Raw genomic sequence first — 19,028 nt, forward strand, 5'->3', positions numbered from 1 at the left:
AGGTGGAATGTCTCCAAAGGGGCAATGTTGGAGGGAACGGATTAGCTGGTGTGTGTGGACATGTCGAGGGGAGATGAAGAGTGCTGGGGAGTATGGAGTTGAATTAGTAAGATGAGCAACTGCCTCTTTTTTATTTTTAACTTCAGGAAAAACCAAGATACAAAAGAAGGAAATGCAAGGGTAGTACCCCCTGTGGTTTAGCTGCAGTTCCATATTGGTTGTTAGGATATTTGAATATTTATCTACTCATTAGTAAAGAATTCCTACTCCGAGTGCCCTCCTTGTTGTCCACTACCTCCCTCAGGTCCCCTGGGCACCTCCCTCCCATCTCCCCTGGGACCCAGTGTTTAAAAGTTTCATGATCTTCATGGCAGGGTGCCCCAGGACCCGACTCACCTCTTAGCCTCTGTTCTAATTGCATAGAGTCAGGGTACCAATGAAATATTGTGAACATTACCCCTATTCAGTTGTTAATACTATTTTACATAATCATGATAGTGTAAATATTGATTTAACTAAAAATTGTGATAAAATTATAGTAGGAGGATGCAAGGAGGCAGAATGTATGGGGCAGGAAGGGGTCATAGTAGATCTAAATCCTTATTTTCCATACTAGGAAATTCATAGATAATATATAAAGCTGAAAAAAAATTAAAGCTGTATAAGCAACAGAGATACATAGAAGAAATAGCTGTTAAGTATTTAAAAGTGGTTCCCTGGGGAGCCTGGGTGACTCAGTGGGTTAAAGCCTCTGACTTCGGCTCAGGTCATGATCTCAGGGTCCTGGGATCGAGCCCCACCATCAGGCTCTCTGCTCCCAGGAGCCTTCTTCCCCCCCCCCCACCCCTCTGCCTGCCTCTCTGTCCACTTCTGGTCTCTATCTGTCAAATAAATAAATAAAATCTTAAAAAAAAAAAAAGAGTGGTTCCCTCTGAGGAGTAGAAACTGTGTGTGAGAGAAAGAGAGTTGGTACAGGGGATTGCTTTTTTTTTTCTGAATGGAAAAAAAACAATGTAAAATAAATCATTATTTCTAACACTAACTTTAGTATTCTAAACAACTTGATTTTCTTTTTTCCAGTGGCAGTATGATCACCTCACCGCTACCTATCTTCTTCTTCTGGCCAAGAAGTCTCGGGGAAGACCAGTTCGTTTAAGGCTTCCTTCTTTTTCCTTTGGACTAGCCAATACCACCCCACTCACAAACATCAAGGTAAATGTTAGAACTTTTTTTTTTTTTTTAAGATTTTATTTATTTAGGGGCGCCTGGGTGGCTCAGTGGGTTAAAGCCTCTGCCTTTGGCTCAGGTCATGATCCCAGGTCCTGGGATCGAGCCCCACATCGGGCTCTCTGCTCGGCGGGGAGCCTGCTTCTCCCTCTCTCTCTGCCTGGCTCTCTGCCTACTTGTGATCTCTGTCTGTCAAATAAATAAAGAAATAAAATCTTTAAAAAAAAAAAGGATTTTATTTATTTATTTGATAGCACAAGCAGGGGGAGCTTCAGGCAGAGGGAGAGAAATGTAGAAATGTTAGAACCTTTTGAGTGAACACCGACTACTTTTTTTTTTTTTACAGAGGGAGAGGGATAATCTTTTTTAAAATTTATTTATTTATTATATATCGAGAGAGAGAGAGAGAGAGCCCGCGAGCACACGCGTGCCCGTGCACAAGGGGGTGGGGCACAGGGAGAGACTCTTCAAGCAGACTCCCTGCTGAGCACGGGGCCCAACTCAGGACTCGATCTCACCACCCATGAGATCATGGTCATGAGACCATGACCTGAGCTGAAACCAAGAGTCATACGCTAAATGGATTGAGCCTCGTTCAGCAGCCTTGTGCTTGCTCCATTCATGAGTGGGTACACCACTGGTGTCAGGGAGCCAGAGGAAAGACCTTTTATGATTTAAATATTTTTGGTGAAGAAAATGGCAAATTCTGAACTTGAACTCTAAAAATCTGAATGTTAACATGGCATTGAAATAATCCTCTCCTCCCTTCTGTTTTTCACAAAAGTAATTTCTTTCTTTCTTTCTTTCTTTTTTTAAGATTTTATTTATTTATTTGACACAGAGAGAGACCACAAGTAGGCAGAGAGGCAGGCAGAGAGAGAGGGGGAAGCAGACTCCCTGCTGAGCAGAGACCCTCCAATGCAGGGCTCGATCCCAGGACTCTGAGATCATGACCTGAGCCGAAGGCAAAGGCTTAACCCACTGAGCCACCCAGGCATCTCACAAAAGTAATTTCTGATTGTTGCAGAAAAACTTTAAGCCACAGATAAGCTAAAGGAAAATAGAACTTATCTATGAACCTACTACCTATAGGTTTTATTTGACTACATCTTTCCAGTCTTTTTTAGTATGCTTATTTACATAATTTATATATATGCAAGTGCTTTTAAAAGATACTGTATTATTGGGTTGTGGATAAAAATTTTAAATATTGTTGGGACTAAGATTTCTGAAAGAGGATATATTATACTTTATATTATAGACATGAAATATTTCAATGAATATTTTGATACTCATTTATGTTGATTGTTTAGGTTTGTTTTGAGCAGTAGCTATAGCTTACATAATTCAAATTCCTTGTATGAGTTTGTTGTGACCATATAAGTTTTTTTATTTTTGTCTTCTTTGTCTCATTTTTTTTTTTTTGTCATGAGCATTTAGAATGGTAGAGAAGCTTTACATTTTTGGAAGCACCTGGGTCATTCCTAAGAGTTCACATGAGTCTCTGTCTTTTGTCTGATTCTTTGTTACCTAAATTCTGCCTTTGACATCATTTGCTGGCTGGATGTGGAACTTTGTAATATAGTAAGTCTTCCCTTCAGTTAATTTAGGTTGCAACTAAAGTTATTCTAGCACTAGCAAATTGTACTTTTATTATTCTCAGAGAGGTGGTTAACTATCTTAATGGAATCCAGTATACCCCAAATGACTATGTAGGTGAGGTGATTTTATTTCTTTAGGTCTCAAAACTCTGTTTAAAAAAAAAAAGCCACCTTTTTCATGATCTTGTGTTGAGTCTTCCTCTGACCCCCCTGAATTCCTTTACTGCTTCATTTAGCTCTCTTTTTGGCACTTGTCAATCATGTGTTGCAGATATAGGGGATTTTATGTTCTTCCCAAATCCTGCCAGTCCCTTCTTCCCTTCTTAGTTGATATCTTGATCAAACTAAGCACGAAAAGTGTCAGTAGCTGTTATGTAAGGGAATCTTGGGAGTGAGATAATGTCATTCCTCGGTTGGTTTTCTAGTTTGTTCTTGGAGAGCTTTATTGGGTTGGTGAATACCCCGTGCGCAGACAGATCTTTCACGCATGGACTTCATGAGTCGTCCTGTCACTCCTCCTGCCCACATTGCCAGACCCTTGAAACTCTCAGACTGAAGTGAATCCCTTTAGGTCCAGGAGGACACAAAATCATGAACTCTGTTTCTGATCAAGGTAGTTTCAGAAAGGAAGTAGATAAGTCTGTACTTCTAATAAATTCTAATTTTGTCTTAAATTATATATAAATCATGCATATTAAATTATAATAAACTTTATTAATAAACTTTAGCTAAATTTTTACATTTATGACACCATAGTTAGCAGGCCTGAGACATTTTCCCAAGCCTTTGAATTTTCTTACATCTGGATTGGCCTGATAACAATTTATCTGCTTATAACATTTATGAAGTATTCAAGTGGAAAAGATCTGGGAAGATACTCTTTCAACTAATGAGCTTTGACCCTAATCATGTAATTACTTGGGCATTTATGTTATTTAATCAATTTTTATGATAGGTAGACATTTTAATGACAAAAAAATGGAGCAGAAATCAAATTTTGGGTTTTCTGATTTTATGCAAATCACTGAAGCTTGAAACAAGGTTCCTTTGTACTCTTCTTGATAGAATCATCCCTTTTCTCTGGGGTGTTGTTTATAAAAAGTAGGTAATCCTGAACTATTAATCAATAGATGGCATTTTCAGTGAAAGCATAATATATTCCGATCCAAGAATCATAAAAGACTACATCATCAACATATCATTAGCATTTTCAGCCCCATGCTTGCTCTATAACAGTTAAGTTGAGGCAAGACATACATAAAGATAGCACTATGCTGGAATAAAAGATATTGGGTGCCAATAAGGGGCTAGAGGTGTGCTCTAGTGGGTTTAGGAAGGTTTAGGAAGGGAGTGATCACCATAGATGACCCAAACTGGATCTATAGTCAAGTCTAGAAAAAAATGGAAAAGAAGGAACACAGTATTCAGGGCAGGATAAATGAATTAGCAAAATCTCAGGCACCTAAATGTGCTTTATATATTCTGTTGGCAGTCACTAGACTGGTTGAGGTGGAGGGGTCAAGTAGGGGCAAAGTGAGAGGAAGAGAAGGAGGAGGTGAGCTGCGAGAATAGGAGAGATCTGGATTGTAGAAAACCTTGAAATGCCATATCAGAGGGTTAGACTTTATGCTATAGATAATGGGAGCCATTGATTTTTTAACAAGATAGGATAAGTCACTAACATGACAGTAATTTAGAAATATTTATCCAGACTTGTTCAGTTAAGAATGTGTATGTTGTTACTCCCTTCTGCAGTGCCCATGACAGCCATCATTCATTCAACACTGCTCTTTTCCTCACTGAACCTAGATTTAGCTTTAGTATTTTTCTCCACCTAGCACTCCATATAGCTAGTTCTAGTTCATGATAATTGGAGAAAACTGTAATTTCTGGCTGAGAGGGTGGAAACACTGGTGGCACAGACCATACCGCCTGTTTGAATAGTTCATGCCTGAGATGTGTCCATGAATTAGAGCAATGGCAGTGAAACTGGGAAGTACATGATGAGGTATGAAGAATTCAAGTAAAATTGTTTGGCCAGCTAAACTTGATGTTGAAGGGAAGGGAAGGAGAGAGAAATAAAAAATCCAATTATAGGGGCACCTGGCTGGCTCAGTGGGTTAAGTCTCTGCCTTCGGCTCAGGTCATGATCTCAGGGTCCTGGGATCAAGCCCCACCTTGGGCTCTCTGCTCAGTGGGGAGCCTGCTCCCCACCCCCACCCCCGCCTGCCTCTCTGCCTACTTGTGATCTCTGTCTCTTAAATAAATAAAATCTTTTTAAAAAATCCGATTATACTTCATAGTCTTAGGATTTAGAGTATGTCTAGTATACCCTTAGTTTGTAGAGGGGGAAGAATGAAGGAAGATAAATGACTCTAGTGGTATTGTTAGCACAGAATCCCAAATATCCTGTCCCCAGGAGATGTTTCATGGAGCTAGTTTATTCCTAGGAGAAATTACTGCATACTCTGTATGTACTAACAAAAAAGAAACCTAAGTCATTTCCCTTCTGTTTACTATTTTGTTGGAGCCTTTTTTTTTTTTTTAAAGATTTATTTATTTATTTGAAGTGGGGGGGGGCGCAGAGGAAAAGGGAGAGAGAGAATCCTGGAGCAGATGCCCCCTGATTGTGGAGCAAGTCTTAATCCTAGGATCCAGAGATCAGGATTTGAGCTGAAATCAAGAGTCAGATGCTTCACTGACTGAGCCACCCAGGTGCCCCTTTAGAACTTTTTATGTTATTTGTCTGCTGTTACAGTGATTATCTGATGATAATAAGTGAAATAGTATGGCATATAATGTAAAAATGTTCCAAGACACGTTGTTTGAGAGTCCAAGATTCTCTTATGTAATAATTTGTATTAGAGCTTTTTGACTTTCTATTTTCTGTCCTAGATGGTGAGCTCCTTCAGATACTATCTTCTTTGTTTCTTCTTCCAGGGCCTTGCCCTGTGCCTTGAACATATCCCCCCCCTTTTTTTTTTAATTTTTTATTTCTTTTCAGCGTAACAGTATTCCTTGTTTTTGCACCGCACCCAGTGCTCCATGCAATCCGTGCCCCACCTACTGCCCTCCACCTGGTTCCCCCAACCTCCCACCCCCCCGCCCCTTCAAAACCCTCAGATTGTTTTCAAGAGTCCTTAGTCTCTCATGGTTCACCTCCCCTTCCAAATTCCGTCAACTCCCTTCTCTTTTAAAAATTGAATCATGTTGGTGTTGTCTCTAAGTTTTTCTGGTTTTCAATAGCCAAAGAATCTGAGTCTAGAAGATATGACAACAAGTGATGAAAACCATGTACCTGGATTGATAGACTATGACTGGTGTAGAGACGGTTCATCAGCAGGTGTGGCCACTCCTCAAACACCACAGGTTAGTTATTTGTATTACTATTTAAAGCAGTGTATGTCTTAGTTATGAAAACATCAAGACTCTCATTGGGTGTGTGTAGTAGTTCCATGTAATATGCAGTATTGTGTATGTGCTTGGAAATTTAATGAATTCCTAAGCCATTGAAAACATTAATGAGAGATTGTTGGAATATGTATGAAAGGGAAGCCAGTTATTTCCAAGTTGAAGAAAGCCAAGATCCCATTTTGGAGCACTTTACTGCTCCTCGTTTTGCTTTTTTTCTCCCATTCTTTCCCTTCCCCTCTTCCGCCTCCCTTTCTTTCACCTCCCCTCTCCCATTCCAAAAATGAGGTTTAGCTTACATGTGGTTAATTATTCACCATTTTAGTCTACAATTCCGTGTGTTTTGACAAATGCATACAGTCATGTAACCACCATCAAAATCAAGAACTGTTCTGTTGCCCCCCGAAATTCCCTCATGCTTCTTTGTCGTCAACTCCATATTCCCCCCCAACTCAGAGAAGCAACTGATCTGTTTTCTTTTCCTTTTGATAATCTTTTTTTTTTTTAATCTTACTGGTGAAAAAAAAAATCTTATTGGTGTTCGTTGAACTTATTGGATGTACAATGAATGTTATTCCTCCGCTGTCTTTGAGGGGCCACGCAGAGTGCACTTCATCCTCCAGCGGTGAAATACAGGAGCAGGGATGCTTGTTTCTGCTCAGGAATCCCACTAGACACTTAAATCCAGGGCTTTTACTGGGGCCTGGTTACACAGGCTCTCTTTGTCAGTGCTATCAGTCATAATAACAGAAATTCTAGACTACTAGAAAGAAAGCTGGTGTTCATCATAAATCACACTGCTTGTAGTCTGTACAACCTGGTATGGCAGGGTTCGGTGCCCCCGCTATACAAACAGGTACAAACAGACTTGTGTTGGGAACTTCCTAAAAGCTCACTTCCCAGCTTCCAGCCGGGACCTGCTATGCTAACACTTGTACACAGCAAGGCCCTTGTTATATATGTGTAAGAGTCCTACTGTGTGTGTACTTGGGAGTGGAATGAGTATCTTCAACCTTACCAGCCATTTTTCCCTCCAAGTGGTTGTGTTAATTATACTTCAACCAGCAGTAGAAGCGTGTTGCCATTGCTCCACATATTATTACTTGATATTTTTAGCTATTTAATATTTTCACATTTAATATTTAAATATCTGAGGAGTATAAAGTTATAGCTCCACTGTTGAAAAGTCCATTCTTTCACCACTGGATCTACAATGGTACTTCAGTTATATATCAAGTTGTTGGAGTGTGGTTTTTTATGGGTTATATTTCATTTTATTGGTTTATTTTCACTAATACTAGACTTCTTAATTACTTTAATTTTATAATTGTTCTTCTATCTGGTTGGCCAGTTTCCTCCCATCTTATTCTTCTTTAGGAAGTCTTAGCTATTCTTGTCCCTTTGCATTTCCATATACATTATAGAATCATTTTGACAAATTTCACATACACTCAAATGTTGAAATTGCATTGAATTTAAGATTCAATTTGGGAAAAATTGAACTCTGGACCCTCAAATCCCCCATCCATAAACACAGTACATCTCTTAATTTATTAGGTTTTAGATAATGGCTTTCAATAAAGTTTTACAAATATCCCCAAAAAAGTTTATATATTTTTTATTAGATTTATTCCTAAGTACTCTTATTTTTTTTTTTTTTTTTTTACTGCTGTTGGGATGGTAGGTGTTTTAAAATCATATTTTCTATTACTGGTGTAGGGATATGAAATTGATTTTTATGTATTGATCTTATATTCAACAACTTTCCTAAACTCTTAAATTCTTGTAATGTGTTGTTTGTTTGTTTTTTTGAGAGAGAGTGAGCGTGTGAGCTGGGGGTAGGATTTGGGGGAGGGGCAGCAGGAGAGAATCTTGAACAGACTCTATGCTGAGTGGGGAGCCCAGTGCAAGGCTCAATCTCACAACCCTGAGATCACAAACTGAACCAAAATCAGGAGTCGGAGGCTTAACCATCGGAGCCACCCAGCCTCCCCTGTCTGTTTATTTTTTGAGTGTTCTGTGTAGAAAAGTATATCATCTGTGTATGGCAGTTTTGTTTCTTCCTTTCTAATTCTTATGCCTTTAATATCCTCTCTTTTATTACTATACTTAGTAGGCCTAGCAATATAGCAGACACTCTGTGTTCCTCCCAATCGTAAAAATAAATAAATAAATAAATAAATAATGTTGCTTTTATCATTAACTATGTTTGTTCTCTCTTTCTCTCTCTCTCTCCCTCTTTTACCTTCCCCCTCCCCCTCTCCCTCACTCTCTTTCTCCTTTTCCCCTTCCTTGTCATTCTTCCTGTCTTCACTGCACCTCCCACCTCTCATTTATCAGGTTAAGACATGTTCTTCATTTAGTCCCATTTTGCTAAGGTTAATTTAAAAATCACGAATCTCTGTTGCAGGAAACAAATTAGGTAAACTTTACCTACTAAGATAATCATCTGTTTTTGTTCCTTTCATTAATGGAGTTTGTTACATGTTATATCAATACTTTTTTTAAATTTTTAAATTCTTTTTAAAAGATTTTATTTATTTATTTGATAGAGATCATAAGTGGTCAGAGAGGCTGGCAGGGAGAGAGGAGGAAGCAGGCTCCCCGCCGAGCAGAGAGCCCGATGCGGGGCTCGATCCCAGGACCCCGAGACCATGACCCGAGCCGAAGGCAGAGGCTTTAACCCACTGGGCCACCCAGGTGCCCCATCAATACTTTTGATGTTAAACCAGTCTTGTATTCTTTACATAAGCCCAGTTTACTATTTTTTAAGTACATTGCTGGGTTTAGTTTGCTAAAATTTGTTTAGAATTTTTGCTTCTATGTTCTTAAATGAAATTGGCCTATAACTTTTTTCTTCTGGAAATTTTAATTTTATTATTACAGAAGTAATACATGGATGTATTCATCCTGCAAAACAGTCAAACAATATAGAACAATGTCAAATAATGAGTGAAAGGCTTTTTTCTCCTTTTCTTGCCTTCCATCCCATTCTGTATTAATCTTATGTGATTTGGGTATTATGATTATATTAGTCTTCTAAAATGAATTGGAATGTGTTCCTTTCCTTTTTAATTCTCTGGAATGGTTTAAGAGCTAGGTATTATATTTTCCTTGAATGTAGGTAGGACCATGCAGGTAGTATGAATTCGGTTCCCAAACCTATGTGAAATTACAAATTATTAAAGGAGACTTTTGGGGATATCTGGGTGGCTCAGTTGGTTAAGCCGCTGCCTTCGGCTTGGGTCATGATCCCAGGGTCCTGGGATTGAGTCCCACATTGGGCTCCTTGCTCAGTGGGGAGCCTGCTCTCTCTGCCTCTGCCTGCCTCTCTGCCTGCTTGTGCGCGCTCGCTCTCTCTCTCTCTGACAAATAAATAAATAAATACAATCTTTTTTTAAAAAAATAAATAAATAAATAAAGGATACTTTTGCTTTACATAAGCCCAGTTTACTAGAGTCAAGGCCAGGACAGACACATTTTTGCACCAAACTCCTTTCCAGGGCAGAATTATATTTAATTCACCCTTTCATTTTAGTTACAGCCCCTTTTGGCTTTTCTTGAGAGTGTTAGTTCTAGGTCTAAGGCTTCCATGCCTGTTAAAACCCGTTCTGTCATTTATCTGACATAGTAGGTAGTTACCCTTAGAGCAGTGGGCAGTTTCAGCCTTGATTACATCTCTGGATTCATGCTCCTCTTTTTAGTTTGCCCTCTGAGGATTTTCCTTACTTCTGTGGCAACCTCAACCATGAATTCAGAAGGATTAAAAAGTATTTTGTATCCAACATTTCTGTTAGAGTATTTTCACATGGTTTTTCTGCTGTAATCATTGACTAAACTTTTATTTTTTGATACGTGTTAGAGACAGACCATGGCAATCTAGGCATGGGAAACAATTCTTAGGGATTTATTTGTGGCCTTTCTCAGTATTGCCTAGATCTGGGTATGTTTGATTTAACATTTGACCTGAAACATGTTGAAATGATCCGTCAATAGAACAGACTAAAGTGATCTACATGTACTAAAGAGAACTGAATATTACATTTTCAAATTTTCCTGATATTGCCAATAATGTCCTTTTGAGAGTATTTCATTTTAATAAAAATGGTGCAAGGTAATTTGCAAATGATTAAGGCATGTTGTAGAGAAATTGACTTTTCTTCTTCGTCAGTGTGCTTTATCCAGGAACTTTTTTTTTCCAGTTTGCCAAGCATTGGACAGAATCAAATGGTCTGGAATCTAAATCATTAACTCCAGTATTATGCAGAGCATCTGCCAATAAGTTAAAGAACAAAGAGAATGTATATGCGCCTAAGTCTGCTGTAAAGGATGATGACTGCTTTATATTTCCCGAGCCAAAGACTCCAGTTAATAAGAACCAGTATAACAGAGAAATACTCTCCACACCAAATCATTGCACTACACCTTCAAAAGGTATTTGTATGTGGACTAATCAGTGGTACAATACTTTAAATTCCATTCTGCTTACCATCTAAATAAACCTATAACAGGTCAGAAATGACTAGCATTGCTCTCAGGAATTTCTGCTTTTTTATCACATGTTATTTGCATTGGTTGAAATGAAAGCGTATTAGTCAACTTCTAATTTTTCTTAAGTGATTTTTTTTCTCTTTTTCACATATATGGAGTTGAATTATAGCATCATAGACTATCAAAGCCAAAAGGCAAGTTGGAGCTCATCTCATACAACTGCATTTTTCACAGCTGAAGAACCTGAGACTCAGAGGAGTGATTTGCCCAAGGTTATATATCCAGGTTTAGACTTTGCTTTCTCCTTTGCCCCCACTTATCATGGCTAAAGCTAAAGTCTCTGCTGAGCCCTTCTTACTCATGTGGATCTCCAGTTCTGGTATCTGATCCTGTTCGTGCCCCTATCCCAGCAGACAGGAGAGACCTGTGATGTCCTTCTAGATATCTAGATCTGTGTCCCGATATTACAACTTTCTCATTGCCCTTGGTTTCTTCGTCAGCTCAGTCATCACCAATTATGTAAGCTGTTTCCTTTATGACACCTCAGTGTTTTCTTGCTGGCTTCATTTGAGCACATTCTATTTTGTTAATGTACCTCTTAAGACACAGTGCTTAGAACTGAGCACAGTTTTCTAGTACTGGGTCTCATCCAGATAAGACCGTAAGTGTCGTAAGAGTAGAAATTCTGTCTGCCATGTCCATTGCAGCATGGTATAGTATGTAGTAGGGGCCATGTCTATTGTCTGGTACATAGTAGGTACCCAATTCCTGGTATACGGTAGAGCCATTTCTGTTGAATGAAGAAATAAATAAATTAAAGCGTGAGAGGTTTTATTTACCATGTCTATGTCACTTTTTAAAATGACCCCTAAACATTTTTGGCCTTTTTTCCAGCAATTGTGACATACTCTTTTTTTTTTTTTTTTTTTTTTTTAGAGAGAGGAAAGTGAGTGCATGTGTAAGTGGGGAGAGGCTGAGGGAGAAGGAGAGAGAGAATTTCAAGCAGAGGGTGGGGTTTGATCTCATGACCCTGAGAACATGACCTGGGGTGAAATCAAGAGTCAGAGGCTTAACTTACTGAGCCACCTAGGAGCCCCTGATCTACTCTTGTTTTATGTTAAGAGCCTCATGAACCCAAATTCTGAAACATTGCCATGAGAACTGCTGCTAAATCACATCCCGCCATTGTGCTTTCAGTTTACTAGTGGGGCTAAGAGTCAGCTCCAGAGCTCTATTTCTTATAAAGATAGTATGAAAAACTCTGTCAGAATATTTACTGGAAGTTCTATTATTATGTTAATAGAATTTTCTCATTCATCAACTCAAACAATACTTTCCCCAGAATTGTGAGGCTGGTTTGGTATGATAACCTTTTGTGGCTGCTTGGGGTTGTTATGAGGGCTTAGTGAGATAACATCCGGATATAGTGGGACCTTAGTAGGAGCATCTGTTGCATTTTTTCTTCATGGGGGTTGTTTCTCTTGGTATTTGTTAATAATATAGCTACAACTTCCTTTGTGAGTCAGGGAGTTTGGTAGGGAGATAAGATGGACTTTAGCTCACTGAGGGCTTTTTTTTTTTTTTTTTTTTTAAAAGACTTTGATGTTTACAGTCCCTTCTGTTACTATGTGTGTGTGTGTGTGTTAACTTTCGTTTTTATTGTTTTAAAGATTTATTTATTTATTTTATTAAGAGAGAGTGCGTGTGCATGTGTGTGAATGTGTTGGGGGAAGGGGCAGAGGAAGGGAAAGAATCCTCAATAGATTTCCTGCTGAGCACTGAGCCCGTCATGGGGCTCAATTCCAGGACCCCTAAATCATGACCTAAGCCAAAATCAAGTCGGCTGCCCAACCAACTGAGCCACCTAGGTGCCCCTGTGGTTTTTAACTTTTTATGTAATTCTGAAGGTTTTGACATATGCATAGTTTGGAATTTTTAGTGTTAAAGTGTCATCAGTTTGTCTATCTTTTCCCTGTGCGAAAAATTGTCTCGGTCAAAATGAATTATTGGCCATTTTTCTTTATTTTATTTTTAAAGATTTTTATTTATTCAAGAGAGTGAGAGCATGAACAGGGGGAAGGACAGAGGGAGAAGCAGACTCCCTACTGAGCAGGGAGCACGGTGTGGGGCTTGATCCCAGGACCCTGGGATCGTGACCTGTGCCCAAGGTAAATGCTTAACCCACTGAGCCACCCATGTAGCTCTGGTTATTTTTCTTTAAACATAAGAGCCACCTACAGAAGCTAGTGGCTAAAGCCCCGATTGATAGCTTAGATTAGTGCTTTGCATTTGACTTTGACTCTGAGTCATTTTTGATATTAACAGTAATCACTTTACTGAATTTTGTACAATCCATTTAGTGACAATTTGTCAAAGAGTAACTGTGTATAGTAGTAGATACTCTTTGTGTACAAAGATGAAAACTATTTTCAGAGATACCCATGAGTGATCTTATTTTCTTATTCTTGTGGAACCAGTGAAAACAGTGCTGAATAGTCATAAACAAAACAAAACCTCTAATGTCTTTTTAAAAACTTGATATCTTGGGGCACCTGGGTGGCTCAGTGGGTTAAAGCCTCTGCCTTCGGCTCTGGTCATGATCCCAGGGTCCTGGGATCAAGCCCCACATCGGGCTCTCTGCTCAGCGGGAAGCCTGCTTCCTCCTCTCTCTGACTGCCTCTCTGCCTACTTGTAATCTCTGTCTGTCAAATTAAAAAAAACAAAACAAAACAAAAAACAAAAAAAAACCCAACTTGATATACTTATTATAAAGTGTTATTACTTCTAAAGTGTATGTAAGTTTTAGATCATGAACAAAAACTTAACTAATCACTGGTAGCCGGATTTATTATTGCGAATTTGTCACAAGCTGGTTACAAACCCCTTAGTAGAATCAAACACAAAATTCTATAATAGGAATATAAAAATAACCAAAGCTCATAGCTGTTTAATAACTTTGTTAAGACTTCATAGAACTGTTCTCCTTGCCTAACAGGAGTTGAGTAGGACTAGGAATTGAATTAACACCTCTCTACTGTTTCACTTAAAAACATAAATTGGATCCTTATATAAATACAGATTGACTTATTTATAGATGGGAAAGTCAGTAGCCATAAAATATTTGTGTATATGATCTATTTAAATTTATCATATAATATTTATAGTATAATTTTAAGCATGGCCTCAGTTTTGCAAAGAAGGAAAAGAGGAGCCACACGTGCAAAGCAAAATGATATTGTTTTTGTTATAAATCACATGGAAACATTTCCTTAAATAATTAGAAACTTAATAGCTCTGGCCGAGTGTTTATAGTATTTCTGAATTACTGAATCAGTGATGTATGTGTTATTTAAAGAAGTTTTGAAACCATAATATGTCACCTGCACATGGTTTGTGTTTCTTGTTTTTCTAATAGCCAGAAACCAGTGCCTGAAAGAAACCCCAATTAAAACGCCAACAAATTCAGCAGGAACAGAGAAGTTAATGACAGGTGTCATTAGCCCTGAGAGGCGGTAAGTGTTCTGTTTTTTAGATTCTTTAATCTTCAGTATATATAACTAGATTTCCTTTTTTCATGTATGATAAACCTGATTAAGGTAATAAACCATTGTATAAATTAAGTTGGAGACTGTGGGAATGTCTAGCTGAATGACAGTGGTCTGTGGCCATTCCTAGAGCTGTTGCTGCTGCCTTCCTCATGGGGTGGAATTCTGAAAATCCTCTGGAATAGGACTGACACTTCACCATACGGCAGGCTGGGAAGACAGTGGCCCTGGCCCCAGCCAGGTGGTACCCTTTCTGAGGCCCATCTCTTCATACGCTTCTGCTGGCAGAATATAGACATCCACTAACAGCTGTTTCTCAGATAGTAAAGATACCAATGGGTGATTCAGAGAAAACTCATTCCTCTTGTGGGGACAGCTTTGCAGCATTCATGACTCTTCCTTGTCTTTTATAGCTATTTTTTTTTAAGCCACATCCATTTTGAGGACAGTTGGGGAAATTAGACCATGAACTAGATATTAGATAGTACTATGGCATTATTATTAATTTTCTTGATGTCCTGTTGGTATTTTGGTTATGTAGAAGAGGTCCTTATTCATTGGCTATGTGTGCTGAAGTGTTTCAGGGTGAAGTCTCAGGATATCTTCATGCAGGTTACTTTCAGATTGGTCAGCAAAGATGCACATACATTTAATATATTTACTTATGTATCTATGTAGAGAAAGCAAATGTGGCAAAATACTAACAACTGTTGAATCTAAGAGGATATATGGATGTTTGCTGTACTATTCACTCAACTTTTCTGTATATTGACTTTTAAAAAAAAGCTAGGGGAGAAATAGTTTTGCCAAATGGCAGTTGGTCGAGGGGAGGAGTGATGACTACATTTCCAGTGGGAGATGGCTTTTGTGCTTCCTGGAGAGTGAGCATGCTCGAGTGGACTGTGAGGGCCCCAGCTGCCAGGACGCCCAGCTTTACTCATGGATTTTTAATTTTAAGATGTCGCTCAGTGGAACTGGATCTCAACCAAGCACATGTAGAGGATACTCCAAAGAGAAAAGGAACCAAAGTGTTTGGGAGCCTTGAAAGGGGATTGGATAAGGTTATCACTGTGCTTACCAGGAGCAAAAGGAAGGGCTCTGCCAAAGACGGGCCAAGAAGACTAAAGGTAAGTGGACTGGAATGCTTTAATATGGTTTTCTGAAGCTGACTGCTAACTGGACTTTTTATTTTTTTATTTCATGCATTTTGATGCAATGGGCTTTGAGAATGCAGAATGAATATATGTGTATATATATATATATATATATATACACACACACACACACTTGTTCCTTTTAAGGAGCAAATTACTGTAGTTAAAATACTCAGCAGTTAATCACAGAGGCAACATGGAGGTGGGGAAACATGGGGCATCTATGAGGAATTGAGAGCTGCCTCGAGGATGGGGACTAGAGCTTAATTGTCATATCTCTGGCATGTGGGAAAGTCCCTGACACACGGATACCTTTGTAGGCCCTCACAAAGTATTTGAATGCATAGGAAGTGAATTTGAACTTTGAGTGTGTTGTATGTGAAGAAAATAGCAGCAGACTGGGAAGGTAGGCCGAGAGGTCCTCACAGGCCCAAGAGATTTAGACCTTATTTGATAGTCCTGTTACTCTTTAATGTGTCAGTGGTGTGGACAATATGTTCAACTGGTAAAAGAAAGGAAAAAAGTTATTATGGATATAAAATACTTCTTTATTCTCTTGGATTCTCTCAGCATTCCTTCAGACATCTAATGAATAACATATTTGTTTGGGGGAAGTAAGAGGTAAAGGTATGAAAAGATACAGCCCACGTCACTAAGGATCTCATAGAGTGGCAGTGAAGACAGCCAGGGATGGTGTTCTGTGCTGTGATAAAAACATGTTCCAAGACGTGTGGGGCGTGAAGGCGGTCAGTGAAGATGGCAATGTTCCCTATGGTTTGGGGAGTGGGTCTGTGTTTAGTTTTTGCACTGAGACTCTTTGGGAGCGAATCTGGACAGGTTTGGAAAGAAAATGATGAGCTGTTGGGCAGAAGTGTGCTTCAGGGGAGAATATTCGTTTATGTCGTGTTTTAAAGTGGAAGAAGATAGGACTTCTCCATTAATATTTGTTGCCTTGTTGAACTTGTATAATGCACCGAGAAGTTTTGCACATCTCTGTTCATTAAGTATACTTTGTCCTTTTGTTCTAAGATTTCTCTAGATGGAGACCATTCTGAAATATTTTAAATCCTGACATTGGGATTAAGAAAACCATAGTGTCATTTCCCTGAAAAACAGATGAAATTAAGGAAACATGTCCAATCATATACATTATTGAGAGGCCAAGCAGTTTTCAGATACTGATGGATAATATGCTGAAAGTGTTCACCTGTGTAAATTGTTTGGCACCTGAATACATTTTGCAATAAGAACTGCTGTGTTAGTTGACTTTTCCAGGTATTCCCTAATACTTCCAAGATATAGTTTGGGAATGAGAAGACCTGGGTTCTAGCCTCAGCTTCATACTGTGTAGCTTGGATAAGCCATTTTATCCTCGACTGCTTCAGTTTTCTTATTTGTAAAAATTGGAGATAATCTCTACCCCAGCAACTTCACAGAGCTGGGATGTGTAAATAAAGCTGTCTCTGTGAGATGCACATGAAATGTTCTATTTTATCAGGTGTTCCAGAGTTGAGTAGCATTGTTTCTATCCATGTTGAGCATTTTAACCCCAATGGAGCAGAACCACAGTCCTAATTAGCACACACCTTACATTGGAAACTTGACCTTACTTTGGATCTTTAACCCTTTATAATGCTTTAAGTTTTTGCAGAATTGCAGAGCTTGCTTTAGGAAATTAGTTTCATTTTTTCCCCCTCCCTACCTCTTATATTAAAAGATTATAAATTTACAGAAAATTTAAAAGGATGGTACAAAGAACACCTTACATTGTTAAGATAGCAAATCATGTAGTTAAGCCCTTTTGTAAGAAGCAATCTGTAAAAATCTGAAACTTAAACAAATTAGGGTTAATTCTTTATTTTACAAAAGGTATCACTAAAATTGTGATTTGAAAGTGTTCTGCTTATTTCTTGACAAAGTCAATTTAGTTTGACGAAATAGCCCTGGATGGGAACCCAGCAGACAAAAGGTCCTGCATTAGCTTTTATAACCTGAAGCTGGGTTCCTAAACTCGTCATTTAACTCACCTTCACAGTGGCATATCATCTGCCCTGTTATTTATCTGGCATTTTCTTTATATTGACTCTTTAAAAAAAAAAAACAAATTTACAGAGGTGTAATTGACGTAAGTAAACTGTACTTACTAAAAATGCATGATTCGGGGCACCTGATTGGCTCAGTGGGTCAAAGCCTCTGCCTTCGGCTCAGGTCATGATCTCAGGGTCCTGGGATGGAGCCCCGCATCAGGCTCTCTGCTCAGCGGGGAGCCTGCTTCCTGCTCTCTCTGTCTGCCTCTCTGCCTACTTGTGATCTCTGTCAAATAAATAAATAAAATCTTTAAAAAAAATTTTAAAAAATGCATGATTAATATACTTTGGCATTATATAAATAAACACCTGTGAAATTAATACCACAATTAAGATGGCTAACTTTTTAAAAACTTGAGTTTTTTTATTGTTTTTTAAAGATTTATTTATTGTAAGGAGAGAACATCTGTGTGCGAATTCGGGAAGCACAGGGAGAGAGAAAAGAGAATTTTCAAGCAAATTCCCCGCTGAGTGTGTAAGAGCATCACCTGAGCCAAAATCAAGAGTCGATGCTCAACCGACTGAGCCACTCAGGCACCCCTTGAATTTATTTTTAAAAAAACTATATATTATTGGGTGCCTGGGTGGCTCATTGGGTTAAAGCCTCTGCCTTCGGCTCAGGTCATGATCCCAGGGTCCTGGTATCGAGCCCCACATCGGGCTCTCTGCTCAGCAGAGAGCCTGCTTCCTCCTCTCTCTCTCTCTGCCTGCCTCTCTGCCTACTTGTGATCTGTCTGTCAAATAAATAAATAAATAAATCTAAAAAAAAAAAAAAGAAACTATATATTATTAGTTTTTGCTAATTATGTTTTTCCAAATCAGATTAGAACAAATATGTAAATACTAAAATAAAACTACAGTTGACCCTTTGAACAACATGGGTTTGAACTGTGTGGGTCACTTATATGTATATTTTTTTCAACAAATATATTGGGCAGATTTGGGGGGGATTTGCAACAATTTGGAAAAACTCAGAAACCACATAGCCTAGAAATATCAAAAAAATTGAGAAACAGTTATGTCATGAGTGCATAAGATATATGTAGATATTAGTCTATTTTATCATTTAAAAACATAAGATATAAACATATATTATAAAAAGTTAAAATTTATCAAAACTTATGCACACAAACATACTGTATATGGTGCCATTCACAGTTGAGAGAAATGTGAACAAACTTAAAGGTGCAGTATTAAATCATAACTGCATAAAATCAACTATAATACATGTTGTACTACTATAATAATTTCATAGCTACCTTTTGTTGCTCTTGCGGTGAGCTTGTGTAACAAGTATCTGCTTAAAAATGCTGCGTGATGTGGGGCGCCTGGGTGGCTCAGTGGGTTAAATGTCCATCTCTTGATTTCAGCTTCGGTCATGATCTCGGGGTCCTGGGATTGAGCCCTGCATCGGGCTCCCTGCTCAGGTGGAGTCTGATTGTCCTCTGCCTCTCACCCTGCTCGTGTGCTCTCTCTCTCAGATAAATAATAATAAAAAAAAAACTTAAAAAA

The 19,028-nt window shown here is 38.6% G+C and overlaps 1 protein-coding gene across 9 annotated transcripts in view; it reads left to right on the forward strand.

Annotated features, from left to right (window-relative positions):
* The window catches only part of LOC111145797 (maternal embryonic leucine zipper kinase), an 86,599-nt gene that overhangs the window by 61,145 nt on the left and 6,426 nt on the right, over positions 1 to 19,028 (forward strand). For 6 of the 9 annotated variants that reach the window (XM_022501017.1, XM_022501021.1, XM_022501023.1 and 3 more), the window contains 5 exons: positions 1,081 to 1,218; positions 6,081 to 6,197; positions 10,442 to 10,673; positions 14,146 to 14,242; positions 15,234 to 15,402. In XM_022501017.1, the coding sequence (XP_022356725.1) occupies positions 1,081 to 1,218; positions 6,081 to 6,197; positions 10,442 to 10,673; positions 14,146 to 14,242; positions 15,234 to 15,402 (753 nt within the window). Of the gene's footprint in view, positions 1 to 1,080; positions 1,219 to 6,074; positions 6,198 to 10,441; positions 10,674 to 14,145; positions 14,243 to 15,233; positions 15,403 to 19,028 lie in introns of all 9 variants that reach the window. The other 3 variants (XM_022501016.1, XM_022501018.1, XM_022501020.1) reach the window with 2 other exon arrangements.

This window comes from Enhydra lutris, unplaced genomic scaffold, assembly GCF_002288905.1.
Source record: "Enhydra lutris kenyoni isolate GAN:26980312 unplaced genomic scaffold, ASM228890v2 scaffoldscaffold13, whole genome shotgun sequence".
Classification (NCBI taxonomy): domain Eukaryota; kingdom Metazoa; phylum Chordata; class Mammalia; order Carnivora; family Mustelidae; genus Enhydra; species Enhydra lutris.